This window comes from Pavona decussata, unplaced genomic scaffold, assembly GCF_977016875.1.
Source record: "Pavona decussata unplaced genomic scaffold, jaPavDecu1.1 SCAFFOLD_91, whole genome shotgun sequence".
Classification (NCBI taxonomy): domain Eukaryota; kingdom Metazoa; phylum Cnidaria; class Anthozoa; order Scleractinia; family Agariciidae; genus Pavona; species Pavona decussata.
In genome coordinates, this window is record NW_028145508.1 from 704395 (window position 1) to 728119 (window position 23725).

The window sequence follows — 23725 nt, forward strand, 5'->3', positions numbered from 1 at the left end:
ATTACAAGATGTTTTACACCTGTTTTATACTAAGTAAAGGTCTCTTCCCGGCATGCACTCCCGGGAAAGTGTTTTTTGTTCGAAATGAAATGCGCTGCCTTGCACCGTTTAATTTCTCTGAACGTTTTACATGATTGGTCGAGAGAACAAAAGAACAGTTCCAAAAAACAATGCAGCTGCAGGTTATCAGGGCCCAGTGAAAATACTGAGAGCTTTTGAAAGGTGCAGGTCTACTGTTTGACTGAGTTGTATGATTAATAAAATCAGAATCGTTATTTTTTAACCTCTCCAAAAAATAAAACTTTCGCTCGCCCGATATGGGACTTGAACCCATGACCCTCAGATTAAAAGTCTGATGCTCTACCGACTGAGCTAACCGGGCTCGCTTGCTGCCATCTGACTGTCTCTATGGTGCAAATCGCTCATGTTTCTCAGGATTTTATTTTATTTTATTTGGCATTATTTGTTAACTGAGGTTCTTCTGAACTTTGCCAACGTTTTAATCAGCAGGGTTATGTAGAGTTCACTGTATTCTTTATCAGCTGCATGCAGTGTATCCTACAGCAAGACTGTGTAAATTTTCTTTTTATGAAATGAAATTCATATCTTTATTCAGCAGAGGAATGAAAACTTCACGGAAAAAAAACTTTGCTTTCTTCTACATGAATAATTACAAGACGTTTCATACCTGTTTCATACTAAGTAAAGGTCTCTTCCTGGCATACACTCTCGGGAAGTTTTATTTTGTTCGAAATGAAATGTGCTGCCTACGGCTTCTTTGTTCTGTGATGGAGCGACCTGCACCGTTTGCAACGTCTTACATGATTGGTCGACAGAACAAAAGAAGGAACAACGGAACAATATTCCCACCCAAAAAAAAACAATGCAGCTGTTAGTTACAAGAGAAGAGTGAAAATAGAGCTTTTGCTTTTGAAAGGTGAAGGTCTTCTGTTCGACTGAGCTGTGTGATTAATAAAATCAGAATCATTACTTTTAAACCTCTCAAAAACAAAAATAAAACTTTCGCTCGCCCGATATGGGACTTGAACCCATGACCCTCAGATTAAAAGTCTGATGCTCTACCGACTGAGCTAACCGGGCTCGCTTCTTATTGAGTCTTCTTCTATAGTGTAAATCGGTTTTGTTTTCAGGATTTTATTTTATTTTGTCATTAACTAAGGTTCTTCGGATCTTTGCCAACGTTCTAATCAGCAGGGTTATGTCGAGTTCACTGCATTCTTCATCAGCTGCAGTATATCCTCCAACAAGACTGCGTCAGTAAAAGGCAGGTACCTCCTGGAGCTCCTGAATTCTCTGTGAGTTAACCCCTCGGTTGTCCGAGGAGAAAGATGCTGACGGTGTCCTTAGTTACATTGGAATTGCTTTCTTGAAGAGTGTTGTTTGTACACATGTTCTCACTGTTGTTTTGTCCAGTGTTTGTTGCATCTGCGCAGATATTAAAAGTGTTGAGTAGAACTGAGTAATAGTTACGGTCACGAAAATTCACGTATCTCAAGCCCATGGTGAATAGGATTATAAACAATTGAATTACAAGATGTTTCACACTAAGTAAGATCTTGTCCCGGCACCCTGGGATCGGCTTATTTTGTTCGAAATGACATGCGCCGCCTTCGACTTCTTTGTTCTGTGTTTCAACTGAGCTGTATGATTATAAAATCAGAATCATTATTTTTTAACCAGTCAAAAGCAAAAATAAAAATTTCGCTCGCCCGATATGGGACTTGAACCCATGACCCTCAGATTAAAAGTCTGATGCTCTACCGACTGAGCTAACCGGGCTCGCTTGCTGCCATCTGACTGTCTCTATGGTGCAAATCGCTCATGTTTCTCAGGATTTTATTTTATTTTATTTGGCATTATTTGTTAACTGAGGTTCCTCTGAACTTTGGCAACGTTTTAATCAGCAGGGTTATGTAGAGTTCACTGTATTCTTTATCAGTTGCAGTGTATCCTACAGCAAGACTGTGTAAATTTTCTTTTTATGAAATGAAATTCATATCTTTATTCAGCAGAGGAATGAAAACTTCACGGAAAACAAATTTTGCTTTCTTCTACATGAATAATTACAAGACGTTTCATACCTGTTTCATACTAAATAAAGGTCTCTTCCCGGCATGCACTCTCGGGAAGTTTTATTTCGTTCGTAATGAAATGCGCTGCCTATGGCTTCTTTGTTCTGTGTCGGAGCGACCTGCACCGTTTGCAACGTCTTACATGATTGGTCGAGAGAACAAAGAACGAACAACGGAACAATATTCCCACCCAAAAAAACAATGCAGCTCTTAGTTACAAGAGCTAACCGGGCTCGCTTCTTATTGAGTCTTGTTCTATGGTGTAAATCGGTTTTGTTTCTCTGGATTGTATTTTTATTTTGTCATTATTTGTTCACTAAGGTTCCTCTGAACTTTGCCAACGTTTTAATCAGCAGTTCACTGTATTCATCATCAGCTGTAGCATATCCTCCAGCAAGACTGCGTCAGTAAAAGGCAGGTACCTCTTGGAGCTCGTGAATTCTCTGTAAGTTAACCCCTCGGTTGTCCGAGGAGAGAAATGTTGAGGGAGTCCTTGTTGCATTGGAATTGCCCTTTTGAAGAGTGTTGTTTCCACACATGTTCTCACTGTTGTATTGTCCTGTGTTTCTTGCATCTACACAAATATTAAAAGTGTTGAGTAGAACTGAGTGAATAGTTACGGTCGCGAAAATTCACGTATCTTAAGCCAATGGTGAATATGATTATAAACAAGACTGCTAACATCGTGAAACAGACAAATTACGTTAAAACGCGCTTCATTTACAAATGCCGCTGTTGCTTGAAAATTCCTGGTTATTCGCACTTGAATTTAAATAACTGAAAAGATAAGTATGGTCATTTCTTATTTTATTTATACACATTTCAAGATCTTGAATTTTTTAATGAAATTAAATTTATATCTTTCTTCAGTAGAGGAATGAAAAATTCACGGAAAGCAAGTTTGCCTTCTTCTGCATGAATAATTACAAAAGGTGTCATACCTGTTTCATACTAACAACTGGTCTCTTCGCGGCATGCACTCCCGGGAAGTTTTATTTTGTTCGAAATGAAATGCGCTGCCTACGGCTTCTTTGTTCTGTGATGGAGCGACCTGCACCGTTTAATTTTCCTCAACGTCGTACATGGTTGGTCGAGAGAACAAGAAAACGAACAGCAGAACAATTCTCCAAACCCTTAAGAAAACAATGCAGCTGCAGGTTATCAGCATCCAATGAAAATAGAGCTTTTGAGAGGTGCAGGTCTACTTTTCCACTGAGTTGTATGATTAAAAAATCAAAATCAGAACCCATGACCCTCAGATTAAAAGTCTGATGCTCTACCGACTGAGCTAACCGGGCTCTCTTGTTATTATCATCGGAAAAGCTACTATCCACTGTCTCTATGGTGTCAATCGGTCACGTTCCTCAGGATTTTATTTTATTTTATTTTGACATTATTCAGTGTCAACTAAGGTTCTTAAAGGGGAAGTATCATGGGGTTTTTGATATCTTTTGTAAAAATGATGAAATAAGACCTTCAATCAGCTGCCAAATAATTCTAGAATGACGAGAGGTGAGAAATCAACTCCATTCTTGAAAGGAACAACTCGTGATCTGGTCTAGCGCATTTTGGAAACAAAAATTCGAAAACTTGAAAAACATTAGCCTGATATTTTTCAAGTTTCAATCCGTAATGACCTTTTCTGTTTCTGGCCAGAGGCACTAATCGACAGTTTTATTGTACTGGGGTCATAATTTATAAAAAACTTGACAATTATTTCCTTGTTTCTGCTGACAGACGAACATTTTTGGGTTTTGAAATAACAGCAAATTTGCGTGATACTTCCCCTTTAAGAACTTTGTCAACGTTATAATCAGCAGGGTTATGTCGAGTTCACTGTATTCTTATCAGCTGCAGCATATTCTACAGCAAGCCTGCGTCAGTAAAAGGCAGGTACCTCCTGGAGCTCGTGAATTCTCTGTGAGTCAACCACTCGGTTATCTGAGGAGAAAGATGCTGACGGTGTCCTTATTGCATTGGAACTGCTCTCTTGAAGAGTGTTTGTACATATGTTCTCACTGACTGACTTAAGATAAGCATGCATGTTGCTTTCTTATTTTTCATGTTTTTATACATATTTTTATATCTTGAATTTTATTTTTATGAAATGAAATTCATATCTTTCTTTAGCAGAGGAATGAAAAATTCATGAAAAACAAATTTTGCTTTATCTGCATGAATAATTGCAAGACGTTTAATACCTGTTTCATACTAAGTAAAGATCTCTTCCCGGCATACACTTCCGGGAAAGTGCTTTTTGTTCAAAATGAAATGCGCTGCCTACGGCTTCTTTGTTCTGTGTTGGAGCGACCTGCACATGATTGGTCGAGAGAACAAAAGAACGAACAACAAAACAATGTTCCCAACCCTAAAAAACAATGCAACTGCAGGTTATCAGGGCCCAGCGATAAAAGAGCTTTTGAAATGTGTAGCTATTCTGTTTGACTGAGTTAAATGATTAATAAAATCAGAATCATAATTTTTTAACCACCTAAACAATAAAAAAAAAAATTTCGCTCGCCCGATATGGGACTTGAACCCATGACCCTCAGATTAAAAGTCTGATGCTCTACCGACTGAGCTAACCGGGCTCGCTTGCTATTATCATCGGAAAAGCTACTTTCCACTGTCTCTATGGTGTAAATCGGTTTTGTTTTTCTGGATTTTATTTTATTTGTCATTATTTCTTAACTAAGGTTTTTCAGAACTTTGTCAACGTTGTAATCAGCAGGGTTATGTCGAGTTCACTCTATTCTTCATCAGCTGTAGCATATCCTACAGCAACACTGCGTCAGTAAAAGGCAGGTACCTCCTGGAGCTCGTGACTTCTCTGTGAGTTAACCCCTCGGTTGTCCGAGGAGAAACATGCTGACGGTGTCCTTGTTACATTGGAATTACTTTCTTAAAGAGTGTTGTTTGCACGCGTACTTTTACTGTTGTTTTGTCCAGTGTTTGTTGCATCCACGCAGATATTAAAAGTGTTGAGTAGAACTGAGTAATAGTTACGGTCCCGAAAATTCACGTATGAATGGTGAATAGGATTATAAACAAGACAGCTAACATTGTCAAACGGACAAACGTTCAAGTATAATTTATTTACAAATGTAACTGTTACTTGGAAATGCCTAGTAACTATAACAAGATAAGCATGTTGCTTTCTTATTTTCTCCCTTTTCTTATCTCTCGAAAGTTATTTTTGTGAAATGAAATTCAATTTTTTTTTTCAGCAGAGGAATGAAAAATTCACGGAAAACAAATTTTGCCTTTTCTGCATGAATAATAACAAGACTTTTCATACCAAGTAAAGGTCTCTTCCCGGCATGCAGTCCCGGAAAGTTTTATTTTACAAGTTCGAAATGAAATGCGCTGCCTACGGCTTCTTTGTTGTGTATTGGAGCGACCTACACCGTTTACAATGTCTTACATGGGTGGTCGAGAGAACAAAAGAACGAACAACAGAACAATCTTCCCAACCCTAAAGAACAATGCAGCTGCAGATTATCAGGGCCCAGCGATAAAAGAGCTTTTGCTTTTGAAAGGTACAGCTCTACTGTTTGACTGAGTTGTATGATTAATAAAATCAGAATCATTATTTTTTAACCTCTCAAAAACAAAAATAAAACTTTCACTCGCCCGATATGGGACTTGAACCCATGACCCTCAGATTAAAAGTCTGATGCTCTACCGACTGAGCTAACCGGGCTCGCTTGTTATTATCATCAGAAAAGCTACTATCCACTGTCTCTATGGTGTAAATCAGTCATATTTCTCTGGATTTTATTTTATTTTGTCATTATTTGTTAACTAAGGTTTTTGACAACTTTACCAACGTTGTAATCAGCAGGGCTGTGTCGAGTTCACTGTATTCTTCACCAGCTGCCGTATATCATACAGCAAGACTGCGTCAGTAAAAGGCAGGTACCTCCTGGAGCTCGTGAATTCTCTGTGAGTTAACCCCTCGGCTCTACGAGTAGAAAGATACTTATGGTGTCCTTGTCCCATTAGAATTGTTCTCTTGAAGAGTGTTGTTTGCACACGTACTTTCACTGTTGTTTTGTCCAGTGTTTGTTGCATCTGCGTAGATATTAAAAGTGTTGAGTAGAACTGAATAATAGTTCCGGTCTCGAAAATTCCCGTATCTTAAGCCCATAGTGAATAGGATTTTAAACAAGACAGCTAATATTATGAAATAGACAAACGTTAAAATGTAATTCATTTACAAATATTACTGTTCGTTGAAAAACCCTGGTGATTCGCACTTGAACATAAATAACTGATAAGATAAGCATGTTGTTTTCTTATTTTATTTATACATATTTTAAAATATTAAATTTTATTTTTATGAAATGAAATTCATATCTTTCTTCAGCAGAGGAATGAAAAATTCGCGGAAAACAAATTTTGCTTTCTTCTGCGTGAAGAATTGCAAGACGTTTCATACCTGTTTCATACTAAGTAAAGGTCTCTTCCTGGCATGCACTCTCGGTAAGTTTTATTTTGTTCAAAATGAAATGTGCTGCCTACGGCTTCTTTGTTCAGTGTCGGAGAAAGCAAAGCAATACACAAAATGATTTAACTTACATTCTCAGATCCTGAATAAGGAAAAATAGCCACTTGAAATTCAGTCGATTTCGGACTGCGCGCTCGCCTTCGCATCGATAGTTGACACCTTCTAGTCGATAATTTTTCGCGGAGACTCATGGGATACCTGATTTCTCCTCCTTTGTGTCGGAGCGACCTGCACCGTTTGCAACGTCTTACATGATTGGTCGAGAGAACAAAAGAAGGGACAACGGAACAATATTCCCACCCAAAAAAAAAAACAATGCAGCTGTTAGCTACAAGAGAAGAGTGAAAATAGAGCTTTTGCTTTTGAAAGGTGAAGTTTTTCTGTTCGACTGAGCTGTATGATTAATAAAATCAGAATCATTACTTTTAAACCTCTCAAAAACAAAAATAAAACTTTCGCTCGCCCGATATGGGACTTGAACCCATGACCCTCAGATTAAAAGTCTGATGCTCTACCGACTGAGCTAATCGGGCTCGCTTGTTATTATCGTCGGAAAAGCTACTATCCACTGTCTCTATTGTGTAAATTGGTTTTGTTTCTCTGGATTGTATTTAATTTTGTTAGCATTTGTTAACTAAGGTTCCTTTGAACTTTGCCAACGTTATAATCAGCAGGGTTATGTCGAGTTCACTCTATTCTTCATCAGCTGCAGTATATCCTCCAGCAAGACTGCGTCAGTAAAAGGCAGGTACCTCCTGGAGCTCGTGAATTCTCTGTGAGTTAACCCCTCGGTTGTCCGAGGAGAAAGATGCTGACGGTGTCCTTGTTGCATTGGAATTGCCCTCTTGAAGAGTGTTGTTTGTGCAAATGTTCTCACTGTTGTTTTGTCCAGTGTTTGTTGCATCCACGCAGATATTAAAAGTGTTGAGTAGAACTGAATAATAGTTACGGTCACGAAAATTCACGTATCTTAGGACAAACGTTAAAATGTCCTTCGTCTACAAATGCCATTGTTGCTTGAAAATATAAAAAATTCCTGGTTATTCGTACTTAAATTTAGACAACTAATAAGATAAGCATGTTGCTTTCTTATTTTATACATATTTAATTTTAGTTCTTGAATTTTCTTTTTATGAAATGAAATTCATATCTTTTTTCAGCAGAGGAATCGAAAATTCACGGAAAACAAAGTTTGCTTTTTCTGCGTGAATAATTACAAGACGTTTCGTACCTGTTTAATTAGACTGAGTAAAGGTTTCTTTCCGGCATGCACTCCCAGGAAGGTGTACTTTGTTCGAAATGAAATGTGCTGTTGCAACGTCTTACATGATTGGTCGACAGAACAAAAGAAAGAGCAACGGGACAATATTCTCACCCTAAAAAACAATGCAGCTGTAAGTTATAAGAGTAGAGTGAAAATAGAGCTTTTGCTTGTGAAAGGTGCAGGTCTTCTGTTCGACTAAGCTGTATGATTAATAAAATCAGGGTCATTATATTTTAACCCCTCAAAAACAAAAATAAAACTTTCGCTCGCCCGATATGGGACTTGAACCCATGACCCTCAGATTAAAAGTCTGATGCTCTACCGACTGAGCTAACCGGGCTCGCTTGCTATCATCATCAGAAAAGCTACTATCCACTGTCTCTATGGTGTAAATCGGTCACGTTTCTCTGGATTTTATTTTATTTGGCATTATTTGTTAACTAAAGTTCTTCAGAACTTTGCCAACGTTGTAATCAGCAGAGTTATGTCGAGTTCACTCTATTCTTCATCAGGTAAAGCATATCCTACAGCAAGACTGCGTCAGTAAAAGACAGGTACCTCCTGGAGCTCGTGAATTCTCTGTGAGGTAACCCCTCGGTTGTCCGAAGAAAAAGATGCTGACGGTGTCCTTGTTGCATTGAAATTGTTCTCTTGAAGCAGGAATGGGCTCCTGCTTGAAGAGTGTTGTTTGTACAAATGTTCTTATTGTTGTTTTGTCTAGTGTTTGTTGCATCTACGCAGATATATTGAAATTCCCGTATCTTAAGCCCATGGTGAATAGGGTTATAAACAGGACAGCTAACATCGTGAAAAGGACAAACGTTAAAATGTAATTCATTTACAAATGTCACTATTACTTGAAAATTCCTGGTCATTCGCACTTGAATTTAAATAAGTGATAAGATAAGCATGTTGCTTTTCATGTTTTAATCATTCATATTTCAAAATCTTGAATTTTATTTTTATGAAATGAAATTCATATCTTCCTTCAGCAGAGGAATAAAAATTCACTGAAAACAAATTTCAGAAATTTTGCTTTTTCTGCATGATTAATTACAAGGCGTTTCAAGTAAAGGTGTCTTCTCGTGACTCCCGGGAGGTTTTCTTTTGCTCGAAATGAAATGTGCTGCCTATGGCTTCTTTGCTCTGTGTTGGAGCGACCTGCAACGTTTTCAACGTCTTACATGATTGGTCGAGCGAGCAAAAGAACGAACAACAGAACAATGCTCCCAACCCTAAAGAACAATGCAGCTGCAGGTTATCAGGGCCCAGTGATAAAAGAGCTTTTGAAAGGTGTAGGTCTTCTGTTCGACTGAGCTGTATGATTAGAGGAAACCTCCACTGTTGAAATAAATTAACCTTTAATTTTTTGCAAAATACAATCTTATTTTTAAATATGTTGGAAAACATGAAAAAAATATTTCTGCGTCGGACAAAACAGAATTTGGTGATCGCTCATTTTCGGTTTTAAATTTTCCGGGCGCCGCCATATTGGATTTCATGACCTAATGCGGTTGTTTTACACAAAAGAACACCCACTCACAACCGCATGACCTCACAAATCCACAATGGCGGCGTGCGGGAAATTTGAAAGCGAAAATAGAAGATAATCGTATCTAATTTTTAGCACACTTGAATGTTATTTCTATTTTTCAAGCTACACTTAGAATTTATGACATTTCCAACAATTTAACGTCAAAGTTTATCGTCCGAGTAGAGGTTCCCTTTAATAAAATCAGAATCGTTATTCTTTAACCAATCAAAAAATTAAATAAAAATTTCGCTCGCCCAATATGGGACTTGAACCCATGACCCTCAGATTAAAAGTCTGATGCTCTACCGACTGAGCTAACCGGGCTCGCTTGTTATTATCATCGGAAAAGCTACTATCCACTGTCTCTATGGATTTTATTTTATTTTATTTTATTTTATTTTATTCAGCATTATTTGTTAACTAAGATTCTTCAGTATTTTGCTAACGTTCTAATAAGGAGGATTATGTCGAGTTCACTATATTCTTCATCAGCTGCAGTATATCCTACAGCAAGACTGCGTCAGTAACCGGGCTCGCTTGCTATTATCATCAGAAAAGCTTCTAACCACTGTCTCTATGGTGTAAATCAGTCATATTTCTCTGGATTTTATTTTATTTTGTCATTATTTGTTAAGTAAGCTTCTTGACAACTTTACCAACGTTGTAATCAGCAGGGTTATGTCGAGTTCACTATATTCTTCATCAGCTGCAGTATATCATACAGCAAGACTGCGTCAGTAAAAGGCAGGTTCCTCCTGGAGCTCGTGAATTCTCTGTGAGGTAACCCCTCGGTTGTCCGAGGAGAGTTCGTATTTCGTATTTTCGTATTTCTTCACTAAGGTTCCTCTGAACTTTGCCAACGTTCTAATCAGCAGGGTTATGTCGAGTGCACTGTATTCTTCATCAGCTGTAGCATATCCTACAGCAAGACTGCGTCAGTAAAAGGCAGGTACCTCCTGGAGCTCTTGAATTCTCTGTGAGTTAACCCCTCGGTTATCCGAGGAGAAAGATGCTGACGGTGTCCTTGTTACAGTTAGAATTACTCTCTTGAAGAGTGTTATTTGTACACACATTCTCACTGTTGTTTTGTCCAGTGTTTGTTGCACCTGCGCAGATATTAAAAGTGTTGAGTAGAATTGAGTAATAGTTACGGTGTCGAAAATTCACGTATCTTAAGCCCATGGTGAAAAGGATTATAAACAAGACAGCTAACAGCGTGAAACGGACAAACGTTAAAATGTAATTCATTTACAAATGTCACTGTTGATTGAAAATTCCTGCTGATTCGCACTTAAATTTTAATAACTGATAAGATAAGCATGCTGCTGTCTTATTTTATTGATATATATTTTTATCTTTTTAATTTCCTTTTTATGAAATGAAATTCATATCTTGCTTCAGCAGAGGAATGAAAACTTCACGGGAAACAAATTTTGCTTTCTTCTGCTTGAAGAATTACAAGAAGTTTCACACCTGTTTTATACTAAGTAAAGGTCTCTTCCCGGCATGCACTCCCGGGAAAGTGTTTTTTGTTCGAAATGAAATGCGCTGCCTTGCACCGTTTAATTTCCCTGAACGTTTTACATGATTGGTCGAGAGAACAAAAGAACAGTTCCAAAAAACAATACAGCTGCAGATTATCAGGGTTCAGTGAAAATAAAGCCTTTGAAAGGTGTAGCTATTCTGTTTGACTGAGTTGTATGATTAATAAAATCAGGATCATTATTTTTTAACCTCTCAAAAACAAAAATAAAACTTTCGCTCGCCCGATATGGGACTTGAACCCATGACCCTCAGATTAAAAGTCTGATGCTCTACCGACTGAGCTAACCGGGCTCGCTTGTTATTATCATCAGAAAAGCTACTATCCACTGTCTCTATGGTGTAAATCGGTCATGTTTCTCAGAATTTTATTTTATTTTATTCGGCTTTATTTGTTAACTAAGGTTCTTGACAACTTTACCAACATTCTAATCAGCAGAGTTATGTCGAGTTCACTCTATTCTTCATCAGCTGCAGCATATCCCACAGCAAGACTGCGTCAGTAAAAGGCAGGTACCTCCTGGAGCTTGTGAATTCTCTGTGAGTTAACCCCTCGGTTGTCCGAGGAAAATAATGCTGACGGTGTCCTTGTTGCATTGGAATTGCTTTCTTGAAGAGTGTTGTTTGTACACACATCCTCACTGTTGTTTTGTCCAGTGTTTGTTGCATCTACGCAGATATTAAAAGTGTTGAGTACAACTGAGTAATAGTTACGGTCTCGAAAATTTACGTATCTTAAGCCCATGGTGAATAGGATTATAAACAAGACAGCTAACATTGTGAAACGGACAAACGTTAAAATGTAATTCATTTACAAATATCACTATAACTTGAAAATTCCTGGTTATTTGCACTTGAATTTAACTGACAAGATAAGCTTGTGGTTTTCCTATTTTAGTTATACATATTTCTATATCTTGAATTTTCTTTTTATGAAATGAAATTCATATCTTACTTCAGCAGATGAATGAAAACTTCACGGAAAACAAATTTTGCTTTTTCTACATGAATAATTACAAGACGTTTCATATCTGTTTCATGCTAAGTTAAGGTCTCTTCCCGGCATGCACTCCCGGGAAGTATTATTTTGTTCGAAATGAAATGTGCTGCCTACGGCTTCTTTGTTCTGTGTTGGAGCGACCTGCACCATTTGCAACGTCTTACATGATTTATCGAGAGAACAAAAGAACGAACAACGGAACAATATTCCCACCTAAATAAAACAATGCAGCTGTTAGTTACAAGAGTGGAGTGAAAATAGAGCTTTTAATTATGAAAGGTGCAGGTCTTCTGATCGACTGAGCTGTATGATTAATAAAATTAGAATCTTTATTTTTAACCTCTCAAAAACAAAAATAAAACTTTCGCTCGCCCGATATGGGACTTGAACCCATGACCCTCAGATTAAAAGTCTGATGCTCTACCGACTGAGCTAACCGGGCTCGCTTGTTATTATCATCGGAAAAGCGAAAAGCTACTATCCACTGTCTGTGTAAATCGGTCATATTTCTGGATTTTCTTTTATGTTACTCGGCATTATTTGTTCACTAAGGTTCTTCTGAACTTTGCCAACGTTCTAATCATCAGAGTTATGTCGAGTTCACTGTATTCTCAATCAGCTGTAGCATATCCTCCAACAAGACTGCGTCAGTAAAAGGCAGGTACCTCCTGGAGCTCGTGAATTCTCTGTGAGTTAACCCCTCGGTTCTCCGAGGAGAAAGATGCTGACGGTGTCCTTGTTACATTGGAATTGCTTTCTTGAAGAGTGTTGTTTGTACACATGTTCTCACTGTTGTTTTGTTCAGTGTTTGTTGCATCTGTGCAGATATTAAAAGTGTTGAGAAGAACTGAATAATAGTTGCGGTCGCGAAAATTCACGTATCTCAAGCCCATGGTGAATAGAATTATAAACAAGACAGCTAACATCGTGAAAAGTCGAAAGGCTATGGTCGGCCCTGCAATACTGATGAGGCTACCCCCGATTACGAGCCCAAGAATTCCTCCGAGGCCCCAGTAGATGCTGTGAAAAACGCCTGGTGAAATAAAAAAGAACACCATATGTAAGAATCATTAGTTTGTACATCACGAAGACCTTCGCAAGAGGACACCTTGATAAGCGGGTACATCAGCTCTTGACGAGAGGACAGCCAGTTTTAATGATTTGGTCAATTAGCAATCCGGCATATGAAATCAAGTTCTGTCGATCAACATTGGAGAAATCCTCGAGATATTTTCGCGCACGAAAGACTATGTAGTGTATTGAAAAAACAGATCTTAGCAAGAGCGGTTAGAATCCAAAACGAAAATTGGAGTAGCGGCTTTTAAAAGCTGTAAAACACATGGCAACGTATGACTCTTTTTTTATTTTAATTTTTTTCAAATTGACTCTCAATTACCTCCGAAAAAAACAGGGTTACTCCCTATTTTGTTTTTGGATACTCATAACCGTTGCTAAGATGTGCTTTTGCCGCGTAAAAATATCCTGTATTAGTAGGCGCGGCCCTTAAGAAAACCGAGTATCTCGGACGACAATCCAGAGACGTGCAGAACTTAAGTTCCTTGACGAATAGAGCGGTTTCCAATTAGTGTCGTGAAACCAAAACCAAAGTCATTACTCTGACCAATCACAGCAGATGTAAACAACACAACGAGCCAATCAGAATTCGAAGAAATGTAGCTGGCCCCAAGTGCGGGAAGACGCGAGCGGCGAAAACACGATTGGTTTTGGTTTGGATTCCCATTGGTTGAGAAAATGGCGCGAGTTTTGTTAACCAATCACAGAGCGAAATAATGCAAAAGCAAAGCAAACGTTCTATTTGGTTTTATCAACTAAGTTGATAGGGAAATTTGGCCACTGTAAAGAAATTCGAGGGCTGACATATCGAGCGTTCGCCCCTCGTCAGAATGAATAAGGATTCGCCTTGTCGAAGGGTTCACGCTCGAAACACGACAGCTTTCGTGTTGCTGACGCAGTTTTGTATCAGCAAGTTTATTATGTGTTAATTGCGTATTGTTTTCTAAGTCGTATTCTTTTCTTTTCTTTGATTGTCGTCAAGCGGTGAAGCTGAACGTGTGTGACCAAATCATGATTTGGTTTTATATTTTATTTCGCTGTGAAGGTTTTTAACAAACCACAAAGCGTAATTACACGTTCCGCAGTTGAAATGGAGACTGGGAACGAGTTTTTACATTTTTATTTAATCAGAAATTGGACGGTCTATGACAAGAAAGATCGCATTAAATTTAGTCAGTTTACCAAGTTTGAGGTTCTGCCGTTAGATTGAAACCATGTAGAAGTCTTTCAGAACTCCGAAAAATTAGAGATATTGTATGGATCTTGGGGACGCCATCTCAGAATTAGAGACATTTATTTGTATGGAATTTGGGCGACCTTTGACAGGTCACAACATGGTTACTACGCAATGAAATATAACTGGACTTGGTAAACTTACTAATTTTTATGTGATCTTTCTGGCCATGGGGTTTATTTCTTCATATGACGCAGTCCCTTTATGAACTTCGGAACGGGCAATAATGCCAAAATAAAAAAAATTACTTGTAAAAGTTGAGTAAAAACCGTTCATGTCTCAAAAACGAGTGTTCGATTATCGAAATATTTTACTTTACGAAGGAGAAATGAGCGTCACTCTTACCTTGTACGGTTGTGATATAATCAAAGGGTGACGAACTCGTTAAATACGTCACACAAACAACAAAGGAGCTTCCAAATGTGAACCCTTGAAGAAATCCGAGAGGCAACACGTGCCAGGGACTGGTGACGAACGAGCAAGCGAAGTGATTAAACATGTACAACACGAGGGAGGCAAACATCATGTTAATGGTACCCATGTAGTTTAGTAGTTTGTGGCTAAAGAAAAAGGCTAATGGCTCCCCTAGCAGGCGAAAAGTATGTATGGTAACGGAAGCAGAATGTCCAACGTTAGCCTTTGTGAGAAATTGAGTGTGGAATTGTACAATCACAGTATGTGAGAAACCCATAAACGCTGCCGCTGCAAAGAACGATCCGTAATGTTTGTTGTAATAAATAGCTTTAAGTTTTTCTTGTGGTGAATCGTCAGGAACCCTATAAGGAACCTCGAACTTGATTAAGACCAATAGTGTGACAATTGTTACTATACAGAAGAAACAGAAATTGATGATATAGTCAGCGTAGATGTGTCCGCAAACTGGTCGTTGGGAATTGCTAACTAGTGTTCCCGTGATCAAGAAGAATATTAGGAAGCCGATGGAACCAAAAGCTTTCTGACGCCCGTATACAACTGAATTTTCCTCTGTCTGTTTAGCAAGTAAGACTGCATCAGTGATAAAGAGAACAGGACATAGAAATATCTCTTCAAACACAACAAGAGCAAAGGCACCAAGAAATATGTGGTACAACCGAGATGTGTTTTCACGGAGCTCGTTTCTTATCGTGAAATTTAACTCGATCATACTGGGCGTTTCCGGGAAGCTTGATTTGAGATGAGAAGATGAAAATGTGATAATTTCACGGGTGTTGTTTTTACTTGTAATATTCAATTCTTTGTCTAGGGACAAAGATTCTAACATTAGTCCACTCCCCGAGGATTCGCTTTCAGATGACTGCGAGTTGCCTGAACCAGAACCAATCGATACTTCAACAGTCTCAAAACCGTTATTGCTTAAGTCACGGTCTTTGTGACTCCTAGGAATCAGCTTTGATTGCATCATGGCGTAATCAGTAAACCTTCTTCGCCGGAAAAATCCCGTTTGCATCTCGGTTGAATTGATAACCTTCGAGTCTGTGTTGTTGAGAGAGACGAGTTGGCACAGCTGACCTGTTGGCTCCACAAATGCCAGAGAAATCGTCCCTATAAGCCACACGAAAGTGCAAAACTGAAGCATCCTTTTCTTGGGCAAACATCTGTCTGCCATTATGCCCCATATTGGACTCGTAAAAAGCTGTACAAAGGGTCGAATCCAGGCAAGAGCTTGAACTTGATACGTGGAAAAACCAATCTGCGTAAAATACGAAGGTAGAAATGGAAATGTAGTCGCTACGGCGCCAAAAAAGAAGAAATAGAACAGCTTAAACGCAAGAAGATGTTTGTCGATTCGCGCAAGGTGAACATCCTTCTGAGCGATAAATCTCTTGATTGCAGAATTGGTATACGAAGTACACATCTGCTCGGCAAATTCAATATGTCCCCTATCGTTTCTTTTACGTTTTGTCTCCATTTCCTAGGTCCGGGTTTTCTAATAAAGACGTTACGCAGGGCCGCCAAATATTTCCTATGAGATCAGTGCAAATATTGAGCGTTCGAACAAAGTGATACTAACATCCGGGACTCGCGCTGACAGGTGGCGGGAAAAACAGCCGGTGGCACGCCTCTTTTACAGGTCACGTGGAGAAAATGGAGAACAATAAACAAGAAAGAAAGGTTGTCAAATGAAAATAGGTCTTTTGTATTCCCTTATTATTTTCTAAAAGAGAGTCCGTTTATCCCTAATTTCACAGATTTAGCTGGGAGAGTAATTGGAGGTTTGTGTTCAGACAAGAAACGGTATAGTTTTGATCCCTGAAGAAGGCAGCATTGCCGAAACGTCGGTTTCGAATTATCTTTCAGCGTCTATTTTATAACTTTTGAATTCACAAGAAAAATAACTGTTTCATTTCATCTTTTAGTGGGCAAAATTGTCTACAACAAAAAAATATATAGACTAGGACACAAAACCAAGGAAATGACCTTGGTGCTCCGGGAAGCGGGAGAACTCCTTGACCGGAAAATAGACGTCAACAATGAAAAAGGGCAATGACAAGACACAGTGGGGAATGTCTACAATAAAGGCGACCCATGCATGTTAGTCTTGCTCCGTGAAATAGATATTTGTTTAAAAGATGATGTTTATGATGAGAGCCATTAAACGAATAAAAGTTGCTTAACAGCGTGGAGGCGATTCGAAACACTTCGAAAGATTGAAAGCAGCTTTTAAAAGTTGTGAAGATTAATATCGACTGGCATTTCTCATCCTATTTTTTCCTTCCTGCGTAATTTCTAAAGTTAAATTCGTTCGTTTCATCGTTCCGGTTGTAAAAGTATCATTCGCAGTGCTTGAATAATCCTAAACAAATATGTAAATTTAATTATATTTATTTCCAAACACGGGCTGATCATTTCCTTTATTCGGCGCGACCTCTTACAACATAGTCAGTGGGGAAATGATTTTTATTTGTTCTCTGTCAATTATTTATCACTCCTCTGAAATACCCTTAAGTCGTGATACAGCTAGAATACGCTTGATTCTTTGAATCTCAGCCAATAAAAACTTCAAACGAACTCATTTACCACTAATGATGCCAGGTAATCGAAAAAAATTTGCAGTCTCTAGACTATATAAGCATTAAAAGCTATCGTGTTTTACTGTATTGTAGAACTGTCTGTTTTTTGTTCAACTGTGTAAAATAAAGTTTGAAGTGGTTTTTCGTTTTAATCTTAATTAACAATCTAAGCTGGAAATGAAACGAAAACTTGCATAAGTGTCTGAACATAAGATCTCCCTCGTGGGCTCAAACCATTTACCCACAAAACTTTGACAACTTAATCCTCGACATTTTGTTTAATAATTGTCGTCGAAATAGCTACAGGTGGAACAATAGTGCTTTTGACAGGTATATGCCTTTGTCGAAACTATTTGAACTTACAGGTCACATGTTTCTCCCGCAAGTCACTATAGGACAACAGCCAACTGCCATTCCAGATTGTACAAAAGTGCCCAAACACTGCCGCGAACAGCGATAACTTGATGTCACCCCCAGAACAAGACAGTCCAGGATCTGCAGAGCCAAATGAAAAAGAAAACAAATCCGAAAAGCAGTCTAGAACAACGTTTAAAGATTCGCTTTGTGAAGAGTTGCAAGTAGACAAGACACTTTTACTCTACAAAGGATTTTACTTCTTATTTTTCGCTGGATTTGGCGCGTCCTTTCCATATATGGCATTATATTTCAAGCAAATTGGCCTCAATGCTAGTTCCGTTGGAATGCTAGCGGGAATAAGACCGATTATTCAATTTATAAGCGGGCCGTTGTGGGCAGTTTTAGCCGACAGGTACAAAGCGAGGAAGGCGGTTTTGTTGTTTTCAATATTATCATGGCTTGTGATGACAGTGGCTTTATTGATTCCCAGACCATACAAGACATACTGTAGAAATTTAACGGAGAATACAAACAGTAACCAATCCGATTCGTCAATATTTACTCGGCGGCATTCGTTACGGCTCAGTATTAACCCGCCACGGCCCGACAACTCGGAAACGTCTCATCTTGTTGATTGGAATCTTGAACACCAAAGTGCGTCTAAAAAAGCGAAAGAAACCAAGGTTTCATTGATTGGAAATTCTCCTTTTCGAACATTGTTCTTGCCAAACTCTCAACAAGAAACTGCGTATGAAGTTTCCAGCTCCAAAAAGTACCAGTTGGTTCATGACGACGAGGAAATCCAACGAGTTTATATTTATCTAATGATTTTGGTTGTAGGTGGAGAATTCCTCGAAGCTCCGACATTTATAATGGCCGACACAGGTCTGTTGCAAAAGCTCGGAGACAAACGACGACATTACGGAAAAACCCGACTTTTTGGCTCGTTAGGTTTCGCGTTTGCTTCGTTTCTAGTCGGAGGGCTACTAGATACGACTGAGTATCGATACTGCGGCCGAGTCATGAACGATTATAACATTCTGTTTTATACATTTGCTATTATCATGGCTATTGCTTTTGTCTTTGCCGCTTGGATGTTTGAATTCACTTACGATCAGACCGACACCAGAAATGATAAAAACAGCAGCACTACAAAAGAGATCCTGACGTTGCTTCTAAAATTCCAGTACACCTACTTTCTAATCATTTCATTCTTTCTAGGATTCTCCAATGGACTTTTTTTTAATTTTCTTAACTGGTATCTTGAGGACCTGGGAGGCAGCAAATCGTTAATGGGCATAGCAACTATCTTTCGTGCTGCGGCTCTCATCATAGCATACATATTTAACGCATCTTTGTCGCAATTATTCGGGCACGTCAACTTGATGTTGTTCAGCGTGGCTGCCTATTTCATACTGTTCGGGAGTTTCTCTGTTATCCAGAATCCTTGGTGGGCCTTACCGCTAGAGTTTCTAGAAGGATTGACGTATGGCACAACTTGGTCGACAGCTGTCACTCATCTCGCTGATGTCACGCCTAAAGGAGGAGCGGCTACAATGCAAGGTGAGTAATGCCACGGTTAATTCTAGTAGTGGTCCAAGGAAGAGGGGGTTGTGGGCACTGTTGAATCGAAGTCAGCAGAACATGTCGAAAACTGAGTTGTTCAGAGCTAGATTTGAAGAAATGCTGTTCTTCGTACGCCTGTTAGCTGGCTGAGAAAACAGTACGGCTCAACCCACGAGGCTTCAGTTGAAAGAAGAAACCTTTTAAAAAACCTAGAAATTTAAAAACTAAAAATCTGGAAAAAATTAATACCAGAACACCACAAGTCTTGGTCAGTTAAAGTGCACCTAACCCCCCAATGTTTTTTTCGCTTAAATAAATCTTTGCACCTGTTCGAAACGTATTGAGCCTTTTTGCGCCTTTTTTCAATTTATAGGCTGTAAAAGTTACGAAATCTAGCCATCATCTGTCCCATGACCGAGCTAGTGAGGGGCATGGGTCTATTCCTTACATGACGTCAGGAACTGCTTTGCATGCATTTTCACAAAGACTTAATACAATGCAAATCAGTTTGTGACGTCAAGTAAGGAATAGACCCATGCCCCTTACTAGCTCGGTTATGGGACAGATGATGGCTAGATTTCGTAACTTTTACAGCCTATAAAGAGTCAAGATTTGGTCGAAAAAGGCGCCAAATAGCGCAATATGTTTCGAACAGGTGCAAAGATTTATTTAAGAGAAAAAAGGGTGGGGGTTAAGTGCACTTTAACTTTTTTATTTAAAGCAAGAAGACGGCTGAATCAGGGCGTAGAACGTTTCTGACTAATCTACTAACATGTATTCACAAGGACTCAAAATACCACCTAATTTCCAAACTTGGCGGTCATTTGAAAGTTGGCTTCATTGGTCTCCAAAATTGCCCAAAGAAGTTAGTTGGCTGACTGGAAATATTGGTCAACTGACGGGCTGGCTTGCAGAATATATGGGACACCTGGCTGGCTGGTTGCCTTTTAATTTGCCGTTGTAACTTTTTAGGCCACATAGCGCACTGCGTCGGGTTTAGGTGAAACAAGAAGTTTATTGAAAATGATAATTATTCAAGAAAGTGACGCAGGCATACTCGGAAAAAAGAAATCCGAGTGCTCCTATCAGGAGTCGAACCTAAGACCTTCCGATTACTAGTTCGGATGCTCTACCACTGAGCTACAGGAGACTCGTGGGTGCTAAGGCCATTAAACTAGGTTCATGGGACAAACATCCTGCATACTGCTAGGATTTGAATGTCGAACGTGTGGTATATGAAAGAAATGTGATGGTATATTTCAAGCCTGGTGAATGAATGAAAATGATGATTATTCAAGAAAGTGACGCAGGCATACTCGGAAAAAAGAAATCCGAGTATGCCTGCGTCACTTTCTTGAATAATCATCATTTTCATTCATTCACCAGGCTTGAAATATACCATCACATTTCTTTCAAGAAGTTTATTCATTTATTTCATTTATTTTTTGATCAATCGAGTACCGATCGATCAATCGATGGCTGACTGGCCGATTGCAGATTGATTGATTGATTGGTTGATTAACTGGTTAAACAATGTTAGAGTAGATTATTGACTCAAAGGGAAGATCCTTTTCCTTGTGTGCTGTTTACAGTCTTGCTGCTGGCTATCGACCTTGATCTATCCTGAACTATCCTATCGACCATGAACCACCGCTTTCTGAGACCAATTTTTGTTTCCATAGCGGAATACTTCTGTACATTTCAAACTACACGATGACCAATTATTACAATTTTTCTTCCAGGAATCCTTCAAGGAGTTTACTGGGGACTCGGGGGAGGCCTGGGCGCTATTCTAGGTGGAATTCTCATCGATGAATACGGTGCAGTCCCGTCATTCCGTTTGGGTGCTTTGATGTCGGGTGCGGTTTTAATCGTCAGCGGTTTCATTCAGTATTGTATATCTTATCACTTTTATCACTTTAAAGAAAGGAAAAGTGAAGAAAAACACGCTATTGAACACACTATGCGATGAAGACATTAGATAATGTGGATTTGAAGAGGTACTGTAACGGAGATTCTGCAGCATGTTGGATAAAACTGCTCATATATTTGACTAAGAACCTTTTTTCTAACATGAAATTACTCTACGAGCACCAGGAGGAAAATATGAAATGACTTCTCCGAGGGAGAATTAACTATAATCAGTTTTTAGCAATTTTTTCAAAACACACAATGAACTCGAAATTGGCCAATTTTTTTCAAGTTGCAATCCATTTCCATCCAAGTCATCCGCAGTCAAAGATGGAAGACACTAGTTTCTGCGCACCAGTACAGTTATGGTTAATAAAACTAAACAATTATAGTAATGAGAATGATGTATTATTCAGCGAGTGATACAGGCATACTCGGAAAAAAATTACGAGTGCTCCTATCAGGAGTCGAACCTAAGACCTTCTGATCACTAGTTCGGATGCTCTACCACTGGGAGCTAACGCCATTAAACTAGGTTCATGGAACAAACAATGTTTATATCCACACAAATGTGTTTTTTGGCTACTGAGAGTGACACTAAAGAAGGTGACACTGGCCCTTCAAAGACTTTTTCTCAAGGAAATTACAGTTCCTCTAAAGGACCAAACGTGTTTTCCAAAGGCATGGAGAAATGCCACGAGTACTTCCAATGGTACTGTAGCAAAAGTGTTAGAAAAAAGAGTGAATAAACAATAAACATTACAGCTCAAACTACGTCCAAACATACACAAGATTTAATTGTAAAGTTTGTATTCATCTTTATTTCAAGTATGGCGCTCCGTTACTATTCCAGAGCTGGTTGTAATGAAATTTATTGTCATATTTTAGCAGTCTGTTTCAGGTGTCAAGAAGGTATGCCGGTGAGAACTGAATGAGTTGTGTGAAGACAAAATATCACGAGCTTCTCAAAATACCTGTAACAGGCTACTGTACTACAATATAAACAACAGAATCAATAATATTTACATTTTGAATTCTTTCTTCATACAGGCGAGGGAATTCGACCATTCTACTCTATTATCATACAGTAATTGAAAAAAGGGCTGCCAACGGTAATATCACAAAAAAGTTGAGTTAAAGATATATTTTTGAAACGACATTACCTAGCTACAGGCAAAAATCTTTCATATAAAACCATTATGAAGAGCTAAAAACAAATAAAGAGTCATTAACTAAGTATTAAGTATAATTTAGAATTTCACTAACCTCACGCAAAATATCCCGAATTTCCCTTACCTTGAAACAAATTGTTTTTTCCAAAATCAGTTAAATTTAACCGTTAACTGTCAAAGTTATCCCCCATTGAGAACCTCATAAAACGGAGCGTTTTCCAGAAGGATCAAAAATTATAAATTGAAAATTGTGTACATAACGCGATTCGGATTGGCTAGCTAGTCAGTTAATGGCGTCTCATTTCATTTTATTGCAAATTTTTTCTTTCTCTCTTTCTTTTTTTTTGTGGAAACATTTTTTGAAAATTCTGCATTGTATTAACATAGTCAGTACTAGGTAAACGCAAAAGTGAGATTGGAAGAGTAAAAAGTTTGCAAGGGTCGAAACTGGGAATTGCTAACAGTGGGGGATACGGTACAGCATATATTAGGTACAATTCAGATGAATAGCAACCTGAACCATTACAAAGCAGCAAAATAAACTATACAAGGCATTGTTCACTTTTAAAAAAACTGAATTTGAAATCTATTTTTCTCTAACTTTTACAAGTTACCTAGTGCCCAGTCCCCTAAGGTAACTGACAACGAGGCTTGAAACTCGGTCCTCTATTTCCAGTACTTATTACTGAAATTAGGGCCCAGTCCTTCTGAGTCCGGTCTTCTCGATTTCTGGCACTTCAGCGTTACTGAAATTTAAAGCCCAGTTCCACTGGGTCCCAGTTCCTCTCGGTGATTGTTTACAAACCTTGACCCAGCTCTTGTATCCGAGATTTCGTGCTCAGTTCCTCTACACTGTTGCTACCGAGGTTTGGAGCGTTCCATGTCTTCGATTATTGCTAAAAGTTTTTGTTTTCCTTTTTTGGTCACATGAGAACCAACACCGCACGTGACTAAACTTGTAAGCTGCTTGGTCGTGTACTCCTGGAAACCAAACGAAAGAAGCTAAATAAACAGCTGCTGATTTGTAGGGAGGGAAGAGTAGCGAGGTAAGGATTTGTAAGTCAACTTGAATGGAGTTCACGTTGCGTGTGATTTTCAGCACGACCAATAGGCCATTTTCACTACGGCGTCATTTTACTACAACTACCAGAATCCTCGTGGAACCACGACCGCAGACGAGTGGTTTCACTGCCAAATTTTAAACATATTTGAACATTTCAGGGCGTCATTTTATGGTCTACAAGAGTATAGACCATAGAAAACTGCCGTAGATTTGTTTTCCACAATAGGCTGTTTTTAACGGGAACGTCATCTGAGGACGCGAGAGCACGCGGAAAAGTCTGGACGCCAGTCTATTTCGACTATCTTATGCGTATTCTTCATGCGCGCGCCGTTGTCAACTGACGTTCCCGTTCTGTTGCTAAATCAGCCTCATAACATGAAAAAGTACGAACAGA

At 38.8% G+C, this 23725-nt stretch overlaps 3 protein-coding genes and 10 non-coding genes across 14 annotated transcripts in view; 1 reads left to right on the forward strand and 12 right to left on the reverse strand.

Annotated features, from left to right (window-relative positions):
* Window positions 1-309: 309 nt before the first annotated feature.
* Window positions 310-382, reverse strand: Trnak-uuu (transfer RNA lysine (anticodon UUU)). Its single transcript has one exon. It is a non-coding gene; the product is annotated as a tRNA-Lys (tRNA).
* A 646-nt stretch (window positions 383-1028) lies between these two features.
* Trnak-uuu (transfer RNA lysine (anticodon UUU)) lies at window positions 1029-1101 on the reverse strand. The gene has a single exon. It is a non-coding gene; the product is annotated as a tRNA-Lys (tRNA).
* A 626-nt stretch (window positions 1102-1727) lies between these two features.
* Window positions 1728-1800, reverse strand: Trnak-uuu (transfer RNA lysine (anticodon UUU)). Its single transcript has one exon. It is a non-coding gene; the product is annotated as a tRNA-Lys (tRNA).
* Window positions 1801-4611: 2811 nt separating this feature from the next.
* Trnak-uuu (transfer RNA lysine (anticodon UUU)) lies at window positions 4612-4684 on the reverse strand. The gene has a single exon. It is a non-coding gene; the product is annotated as a tRNA-Lys (tRNA).
* A 1039-nt stretch (window positions 4685-5723) lies between these two features.
* Trnak-uuu (transfer RNA lysine (anticodon UUU)) lies at window positions 5724-5796 on the reverse strand. The gene has a single exon. It is a non-coding gene; the product is annotated as a tRNA-Lys (tRNA).
* A 1267-nt stretch (window positions 5797-7063) lies between these two features.
* Trnak-uuu (transfer RNA lysine (anticodon UUU)) lies at window positions 7064-7136 on the reverse strand. Its single transcript has one exon. It is a non-coding gene; the product is annotated as a tRNA-Lys (tRNA).
* Window positions 7137-8134: 998 nt separating this feature from the next.
* Trnak-uuu (transfer RNA lysine (anticodon UUU)) lies at window positions 8135-8207 on the reverse strand. The gene has a single exon. It is a non-coding gene; the product is annotated as a tRNA-Lys (tRNA).
* A 1445-nt stretch (window positions 8208-9652) lies between these two features.
* Window positions 9653-9725, reverse strand: Trnak-uuu (transfer RNA lysine (anticodon UUU)). The gene has a single exon. It is a non-coding gene; the product is annotated as a tRNA-Lys (tRNA).
* A 1439-nt stretch (window positions 9726-11164) lies between these two features.
* On the reverse strand, window positions 11165-11237 carry Trnak-uuu (transfer RNA lysine (anticodon UUU)). The gene has a single exon. It is a non-coding gene; the product is annotated as a tRNA-Lys (tRNA).
* Window positions 11238-12243: 1006 nt separating this feature from the next.
* LOC146474087 (major facilitator superfamily domain-containing protein 6-A-like) lies at window positions 12244-16543 on the reverse strand. Its single transcript, XM_085117256.1, has 2 exons — window positions 14597-16543; window positions 12244-12976 (listed from the first exon to the last, which is right to left on the reverse strand). Exons 1-2 carry the CDS (start codon window positions 16158-16160, stop codon window positions 12591-12593), a joined length of 1950 nt encoding a protein of 649 aa, XP_084973382.1. The 5' UTR covers window positions 16161-16543; the 3' UTR covers window positions 12244-12590.
* Window positions 12313-12385, reverse strand: Trnak-uuu (transfer RNA lysine (anticodon UUU)). Its single transcript has one exon. It is a non-coding gene; the product is annotated as a tRNA-Lys (tRNA).
* Window positions 16544-16609: 66 nt separating the features above from the next.
* On the forward strand, window positions 16610-21532 carry LOC146474089 (major facilitator superfamily domain-containing protein 6-like). The gene is made up of 2 exons (XM_085117357.1): window positions 16610-19182; window positions 20928-21532. The coding sequence occupies exons 1-2, from the start codon at window positions 17727-17729 to the stop codon at window positions 21155-21157; spliced, it is 1686 nt and encodes a 561-aa protein (XP_084973483.1). The 5' UTR covers window positions 16610-17726; the 3' UTR covers window positions 21158-21532.
* A 357-nt stretch (window positions 21533-21889) lies between these two features.
* LOC146474090 (syndetin-like) overlaps window positions 21890-23725 on the reverse strand; it is a 43064-nt gene continuing 41228 nt past the window's right edge. For both annotated transcript variants that reach the window (XM_085117352.1, XM_085117351.1), the window contains one exon: window positions 21890-23249. In XM_085117352.1, coding sequence (XP_084973478.1) covers window positions 23127-23249 — 123 coding nt within the window. In that variant the 3' untranslated portion in view covers window positions 21890-23126. The remainder of the gene's footprint in view (window positions 23250-23725) is intronic.